The sequence below is a fragment of the Empidonax traillii genome, unplaced genomic scaffold, assembly GCF_003031625.1.
Source record: "Empidonax traillii isolate 1590-97213 ecotype Southwest subspecies unplaced genomic scaffold, ASM303162v1 scaffold444:size1099390, whole genome shotgun sequence".
Lineage (NCBI taxonomy): Eukaryota > Metazoa > Chordata > Aves > Passeriformes > Tyrannidae > Empidonax > Empidonax traillii.
Genome location: NW_020955637.1, coordinates 94,067 through 102,492, shown reverse-complemented (window position 1 = coordinate 102,492; position 8,426 = coordinate 94,067). Strand labels below are relative to the sequence as shown.

The 8,426-nt window shown below is 48.1% G+C and overlaps 1 protein-coding gene across 1 annotated transcript; it reads right to left on the bottom strand.

Annotated features, from left to right (window-relative positions):
- Positions 1 to 488: 488 nt before the first annotated feature.
- On the bottom strand, positions 489 to 5,721 carry TRIM59 (tripartite motif containing 59). The gene is made up of 2 exons (XM_027894838.1): positions 5,543 to 5,721; positions 489 to 1,809 (listed from the first exon to the last, which is right to left on the bottom strand). Exon 2 carries the CDS (start codon positions 1,804 to 1,806, stop codon positions 580 to 582), a length of 1,227 nt encoding a protein of 408 aa, XP_027750639.1. The 5' UTR covers positions 1,807 to 1,809; positions 5,543 to 5,721; the 3' UTR covers positions 489 to 579.
- Positions 5,722 to 8,426: the final 2,705 nt, after the last annotated feature.

Sequence of the window (8,426 nt, the reverse complement as noted above, 5' to 3'; positions counted from 1 at the left end):
AAACCTGGGAAAAACACACAAAATTATTACACACAGGACAAAAAAAATGACAAAAAGGAGGAAATCATGTCCTTCACTCTACCCAGAACCAAAACCAGCCCCAGGGCCACGAGCACAGAGCTCAGAGAGCACAAATGTCTGTGCTGTGACACATCACGGGCCAGGGAGCACAGACAGGGAGTCCCTGGCACACCAGAGGCAGTGACAGCCCTGCCCCTTTGCAGCTGGGGGGTCCTGATAACCTGTCACGTTTGTATTAAAAAACAATTTCCAAAGGGGTTACTAAAAATAAAGAGAGTCAATGCTAAAGGAGTTTTCAGAGATGAGACCCAGATTCCCACGTGTAAGGTGGTTCCAGCTGCTGGTCCTGCCTGGATCCCGGCTGGAACAAACACCCCAGAGGGACAGAAAGCCCTTCTTGGTGCAAATCGTTCCTTCACTAGGGCTTAGCTCAGAGGAAATCCAGGCACTAGAGAAAAGGAAGGATATGGGAATGGAAGGGAAAAGTGTAGAGCTTTAATAATCCAGCTTTTCAGTGGGAATCAGAACTGATCCTGGATTCCGGCACCGGCTCCTCATCTAATCGTGGAAGCAGCCAAAGGGGACAATCCTCCTGCAGAGCCCCATCAGGGAGCTGAACGGGTGGCACAGCCCATCCAGGGCCTTCTGCAGGTGGGAGCAGGAGTGCTGGTACAGCTGGAGCAGGAATTCCCAGATCCATGCGGGAGCAGCCTGGATGGGAGCGGGCAGGGCTGTGTGCAGGGCGAGCGCAGCACCCGCCACCCCCAGCAGCAGCAGCAGCAGCAGGGTGGGCAGGCTCACTGCACACTCCTGCTCCTTCCCTGCCACCTTCTCCTTCCCAGGGCAGCTGCTGCATGGCTTCCTCCTGGGAACCAGCGCCAGTTTTGGAGGGGGGATCCTGTGGATCTGACCCACTTCAGTTTTAGCCCACACGTCCCTCAGCAGGTCCTCCATCCTTGGACGAATCTCCAGAGGTTTCACATCGGGCAGTTCCTTCTCCCTCAGGGCCTTGACCCGCTGCTGCAGCTCCTCCAGCTTCTCCAGGCACAGCAGGGGGGACTTTTCCCTGCGGATGGACGAGTTGAGGTACTTCAGCTCGATCTCTTCCACCTTCATCTTGCTCACGCCCTCCAGCAGGGGCTCGTGTTCCCGCAGGAAGCGCCTGTCGAGCTCATCCAGAGCCCCCAGCAGGGCTTGTTTCTTGTGCTCCAAGGTGTCCCCGAGCTTTTTGAAGAACTGCCCCACCACGTCCCTCTCGCTGCGCAGGAGCTTCTCCCACTGGGATTTCTGCGTGGTCAGCTTCATGTAGCACAGCAGCACCTCCCTCCAGTACTGCTCGGGCAGCTGCTCCTGCAGCTTTCCAGCGGCCTCCTTGGCCCTGCGGTGGGCGCTGTGCAGGTCCCCGATGGGGTGCCCGTGGTGCTGCCCTATGGTGAGGCACTGCCCGCACACCAGCTGCTTGTCCAGCAGGCAGTAAATGTTGAGGGGCTGCCGGGGGTGCTCCCGGCACGTCTGCACGTCCCAGGGCTCTTCCTGCCGGCACTTGTCAATGACGGCCTTGAGGGCGAAGTTGACGGGCAGGGATTCCAGCCCCGCAGCCGGGATGTCCACCAGGGCCCGGCAGTTGGGGCACTTGAGGCGCCTGCGGGCGGGGAAGGTGTCGGAGCGCTGCAGGACCCCCTGCAGGCACTCCCTGCAGAAGGTGTGCGAGCAGGGCAGCACCCGCGGGTCCTGGTAGATGCCGCAGCACACGGCACAGCTCAGCTCCTCCTCCAGCCGCTCCATGGCCTGCGCGGGGAAAGCAAACACAAACAAATTCGGGGCGTCAGCTCTTCCCGCAATCACCTCCGGGACCCCGTTCCCCGAGCGGGAATTGCCACCTCGGCATTTATGGCCAAAGGGGGGGAAAAAAAAGGCAAAAAAAAAAAAAAAAAGGATGAAAAAGAACAGTTCAAGAATTGCAGCACAGCCAAGCTCTGCCTCAGCCAGGGAAAGCAGCAAAAACCACTCCTTGGTTTTTACGGTGGGAAACGGTAGAAAAAAAAAAGTGTGGTAAAAGCAGAACTAGGATTTCTGAATAACTCCAGAATTATGAACAATTTCTCCCAGCACTTCCAACATAAGAACAGAATAAAAAGTATACAGATGCTTTTTTTTCCTGCCCTGACTTGTTTCAGATGTTCCCCTTGAAACATAAAATGGTCATTGGAGCATTAAACAGCCACATTTACCAGAAGCTCTCTCGAGGTTCTGGCGCTAAAAATCCAACTCAGCAGCCCTTACAGACACCACCAGTACCAAGAATTAGATTTGTGTGTTATTCCCGGGCTACTTTTAAGCACCAAACTCAAAAACTAACTTTCACTTTCCATCCTTTGTGATGCTGCCTCGTTTTTCTTCGCCAGCTTGGTGAAATCGGTGTTAAACCCCAAATAACAGTAACACTAAAGCCAGTCTTGCTGATAGATCGTAATTCTGGTTTTCATTTTGCTAAAAATCTGAGGGAATTGGTACCGAGTTTCCTTCTCTTTATGCCCCTTTTTCCTGCCCCTCCACCAATTTTAATCAGAAACTCTGTTGCTCTGCCACAAGAAATTATCTGAGTTTTCAGGGTCAAACCCCACCAATTTGGGGTCTAAATCACAATCTGCAAACACTAACCTGGAGCAGAGCTCACAGTGAGGGAGGGCAGGAGCTGAACACAACTTTACATTCAAAACACACTTCGATTAATCCAGCTCTAAGGAAAAAAAAATCAACTAAAACAATCTATGCAGCACACTTTGAGGTAAATTAACACCAAATGTTGGGTCACTTCTTTGAATTCTTTTTTCAAAAGAGACCTTGACCACAGCTGGGAGAAAATCTCCAAGAGGGAGACATAATTCCATGGAATTCCTAAGAACTGCCCTTTAAAAGCAGAGAGTGTGAGCATTTATAACCAGCTGGTGCATTCTCCTCAGGAAAGACAATTTACATCAGGTCCAACAGATATTTAAGAAAAGACCTTCATGACAACGACACTAAATCTATGTTTTACTAAATAAAGGCCATGAGGTTATTCTTCTTTCCACTGGGAAGCCACAGGCCTTTATTTCCCAGCTTTTCCAGTCAGCCACTGTGGCAACACTTGGTTATTAATTCCATGGTTTTAGGTGATGTTCAGACCCTGAAACTAAAGAAATGTGTCAATAATGAAGGGAGATGATTAACAAATCTACTCCTCTGCCTAGATAATTATTTTTTATCATTAATTTCCATAGGAAATTAATTTAAAGGGGTTTATTTATATTTATATTTATATTTATATTTAAGGGTTTATATTTATATATAAGGGTTTATATATTTATATATGTTTATATATATTTATATATAATTTATATATATATAAAGATATTATGAATCTTGGGAGTGTCACTTCCACTGAAATAAAAGGAAAAATATGTTACATTTTTTTCTCATGGTTAGGGAAAAAAAAAAAAAAGAATCCTTAGTAGACATTCACTATTTTCTCTTATATACATATATATGTAATTAATGTAATTTTTAAAAAAATCTCCTTGTTTAAAATCACTAATTTTCCCCAAATCCAGCTGTTACAGGAGGGAAATTATTTTTCTAAAGAACACACATCCAGCCTGTTTGAGCTGCAGAAGGAACGAGGTAAAATGAACCGTCATCAAACAACTGTTTGAACTCCAAGGAGCTCCCTTTGCTACCAGAAAAACGAAGGAAAAACTTAATTCCAAGCAGGATTTGGAAAGTCAGTGCTGATTTTTGCTAAAGCACCCTGTGTTTCCTTAATTTCTTCTAGGCAATTCCCGGGAGTTGTAGCAGGGAAGTAAAAGGTTTGGAATTCCCAAAATTTCCCCCAGCACTGGCAGCACAGAGGAAATATCCATACATTGATTTATTCCCACTGCTGTTCACCTGCACATTGCTGGAAACAGAGACTAGAACCAGCAATTGGAAAATACAGAGAGAAGGCCCAAAATCCCAGAGTTAAGCAAAGAGAAAGAAAATAATTTTTCTAGGGGAAAAAAAAAAAAAAAAAGCAGCAGCAGGAAGCTGGGAAATGCTTTCCTGCACAGAGCAGATACTTTTCCTGGCGTGTTCCAAACGATTTGTGGCAGCAAATACATGTGCCACAGGTATAATAATATGATCATTAATATTCAAATTTATTTTAAGAGTCCCTGTGCATTCCTTGATAACTGTGTTCCTCTCCCAGGGATCTCCTGCTCCTCCAGCTCCTTATGCCAGAAGGTGGTTTAGAAAAAAATTATATATATTTGTGTATGTAAATATGCAAACTGTGGAACACAGCACCCATCAGTGTTCAGGTGGATAAATAACTGGTTTAGAGGACGATCCCACATACCCCATTCTACTCCAGAGGACTGAATTTGGCACTGGAGAACAGCCCGCTCCAAGGGCACCCCCAGGAGTGGGAGCTCCAGGCTCTCTGCTCCTCCTCCTGCCAGCCAAGGAAACTTCTGCTCTCTCCTGAGGGAATGCAACCCTCGACTTCAAAACTGTGCTGAACTTCACCCACATCCACGCAGAAATGCCCAATCCCTGTCCCTCAGAGGTCCACGAAATCCTCTTTATCACCGCCAGAGAAGCTCAAGTTTATGTTGTTGTGCAAGAAATCAGAGATCGAATGACATTACAGCGTTTGCCATTTATAAATCACCTTCCTGGTAAGGGAACAAGAAATAAACCCAGCAGGAATCACAGACAAGCCTAAAAATCCCTATTCCAGCCGTGCTGCTGCTTTATCCCACACCGCGAGTCACAGCAACGCCCAGCCAGGGATGCTCTGTCCCGGTCCCCACTCCTACACTGGGGGCACAAAGTTTTACACTTTTTGGGTGGTTGTTTTTTTTTTTAACACGGTTTCGGGGTTTTTAAAGACCCGGAGGAGACGAACAGAGAGCCCTGTCCAACCTGAGGGTTCCCCGCGGTCCGTCCCTCCTCTGGCTCCTCCTCCACACGAGTCACCAAATTCAAAACCTCCCGGTTCAGCCCGGAATCACAGTTACCGGGGAATCCTGAGGGAATCCCCGACTCCTGAGAGAGAGCCGGGCTGCTTCCCTCTCGCATTATGCGTTGTTTATGTCATAAAAAAAAAAAAAGGATTCGGTCCCAGCCTTGGTTCGTGTGGGACCCACGGAGATTTTTTGCTCGGCTGGAAACTTTCCTCGCCCCACCTCAGTCTCAGAGATTTCTCGAGACCATCATTTCAGTTAAGAAGTTTTCAACAGGATTTTAAAACCAAACTTCAGGGAAGCGGGGAGAGAGAGCAGAAACCACCGCCAGGACATCGATGCCCCCCGTGGGTCCTTTCCAAGGCTGGATATTCCGTGGTTCTATATATCTATCCCCCCTCCACCCTTTCTTTCCACGCTCGATTCCACTGCCGAGATTCCCCCTCCATCCCTTATAACTTCTGGTTTTGAGCATTTATCCGCCGCTCACCTCGCAGCATGGGCGGAGGTGAAGGATGAAGGCACTTTACCTGTGTCCCGCAGGGTCCCTCCTGCCGCAGCCGCAGCTCCCACACCGGCAACGACGGGGGCACCGTCCCCTGAGGAGGAGGAGGAGAAACTGGAAAACGGGATCAACACCTGGAACCCGCCGAGGCCACGGGGAGAAAAACGAGCTGAGACACACAGCGAGAGAGCGGGAGGGTCTGCGGGAGGGCAGCGCTCGCAGCCCCCGACCCCTCACGGAGCGCTGAGGGCGCCCCCGACCCCCGCCCGGGCAGCTCCTGGGGCAGAGGGAGCCGCTCCCGCCGGGCTCCTCCGAGCCGGGATGGATCCCCCGCTCCCACCGCCCCCACGGGGAGCAGGGGGCTCCCCACGGGCAGCAAGCAGGGCAGCTCTTGGGGCAGAGGGAGCCGCTCCCGCCGGGCTCCTCCGGGCCGGGCTGGACGCGCCGCTCCCGCCGCGCCGCAACGGCCGCGCAGTTTGAATGTAAACGGCGGGAAGGGGCGGGAGGAGCCGGGGGCGGGCAGGGACACGGGGCAGGCACCGGCCTGAGGAGGGCGGGGACGCGGCTCCCCGGACGGTCCCCGCAGGGTCCCCCGGCCGCCAGGAACCGGGGCGGGGGGCTGTGTGTGTGTGTGAGGGACCGGCTGAGCCGCCCGGGCGGAGGGGACGGCGGGGGAAAGGAGGGCGCTCACCGGGAATGGTGCCCTGGGCGCCGGCATCACAATCGTGGAGCGATCCAGAGGCTGAGGGGGTGATGGAACCTGCTGGCACCCAAAGGGAGCTCTGAGCCCCGCCCTGCGATCCCCGCCTTACCAACCCCATTCCCCTTCACGAATTTACCCCGAACTGCAAACCAGGAGACTGAAAGCTCCTGCTTTGGGGGCGCAGGATCTGACCCGGAGCTGCCAAACACAGAAATCAACATTAATTTAATTAAAACTGAACGCTTTTACCTGCCCGGGCTACTGGCGATTGTTATAAAGTACCTTTGACAAAGGGCCTGGAGCGCCAGGACAAAGGGAATGGATTTAAACTGACAGACAGAAGGTTTATGTTGGATATTGGGAAGGAATCCTTCCCTGTAAGGGCAAGGATGCCCTGGCACAGGTTGCCCAGGCCTAGGAGTGTCCAAAGGTTTATTTCCAATTCATTTGAACTAAGCTGTAAAGTTATCCTCAGCTGTTGCATTCACAGTGAACTTAGAGAAATTAATTTAATGTTTTCATTTAAATCATAATACACCACCCAAAATTCACCTAAACACCTTAAAACTGGCATTTAGAGGACCTCATACAAATGTCTGGGAAATATCTGGAATTATGTTTTAAGTAATAAAAAAATCAGCGGATCTCCCACTTTTGGTTTTTTCAGAGTTTGGGGTAAACTGGGGAAATTCCCCCTTTGCTTTCAATACTGAACTATAATTACTGGTTCCTCTTCTTTATATATTTGACAGCCATTATTTTTCTATATTTTAGATTACAAGTCTGTAGCTGTCCATGGTATTGTACCACTCCCCTCCCTCTCCCACCCCACGCTCAGCAAGGTCTAAATCTATTTAAACATTTCTCCAGAGATGCTTTTCCAGCTCCTCAACACTCTAAAAGTACATCCAAGGTATTTACGTACAACAAGTTTTAATGACAACTCTTTTCAATGAAAGCTCTTCCTCAGCAAAAATGGGAATTCCTTTAGGGAAATTAGGTTTCCAACCACTTTTCTGTAGATAATCAACCAATATTACCCTTTTTTTTTTTTTTTTTTTTAATCTCTTCTTTGTGCCATTTGAGCTCCACTCCACCAGTAGCTAAAAATGACTATTAAGAGTTTGTAACTTTACACTTTTCCTGCTACTAAGTTTCCTCTCCCAAATATTTGATCCAGATGCAGGACTTCTCTAATCGTTCCCAGCCTCAGGACCAGTTTTCCTGCCAGGAATTTGGTGCCACGCAGAGATGAGGAAATATTTATGGTTAAAAGGGGCAAAAATCTACAAATTTTAATATGAAGATGTTCTTAAGTTATAAAGCTGCCTTAGCCAGTATTTCATTTGAACAGAAATCCTTTTGTTATCTTGACATTCTATCCATAAATTTTAATTTTTAAACAGACTAACCTGCTCCTCCACCACCAAAGCAGGTCACAGCTCCCTGGCAGTGTCTGTGATCCACCAGAAGATGGGAAGTACCCCAAGTCGAGCTGAAATGAGATCTTTTTACTCCAAAAACACAGAAAGAGTTAATATCCAACCTCAGTATGATCAACGTTCCCAAAGGCAATCCGAGTTATTTCTTGTTAAATCCAAGACTCCCAAGCAACTCCCTTTCCCCAACAAAGTATTTGATTCCATTACCTCAAACTGCAACCGTGGGGAAAAATAAGGCACTGGACAAAGTGGTTTGAGTTTTGCTCCCAAAGAACTCCAGCAGTGCCACCCTGTGGAGGCTGGAATATCTCAGTTATCCACATTCTGGTAAACCAACAGGTGACAGGAGCTGCTGGGAAGAAGGGCAAGAGGATTTTTCATTTTAAAAAAATGAAAGGAAAAAAAAAAAAAAAAAAAAAAAAAAAAAAAAAAGGCATTTTTGGGCAGTAAATATATACTTTACCAGTGTTCTGATGGGGTTTTAAGAAAGCTGTTCGGAAAGTTCAGAAAATTGCCACAAACATCTGTTTTCCTCTTCCCCCAACAAGAAAAGTTTCTAATAAAGCAATTTCCTACAGAACATCCTCCACAAAGGTGGTTTAGTGTGAAGATGGCAATTTACTGAGTGGAACTCTCTTTAAGAAAGATTTAATGTCCCTTCATTTACCATGAAAACAACCCCAATTTATCAGTGAATACACAGAATATTATTAAAGATTTACACCGAAATAATGATGTGCCTCCACACCACACACACAAAAAAA

Excerpts from the sequence above, each read along its gene's own strand:
- TRIM59 (XM_027894838.1), bottom strand. The coding sequence starts at position 1,806 with ATGGAGCGGCTGGAGGAGGAGCTGAGCTGTGCCGTGTGCTGCGGCATC.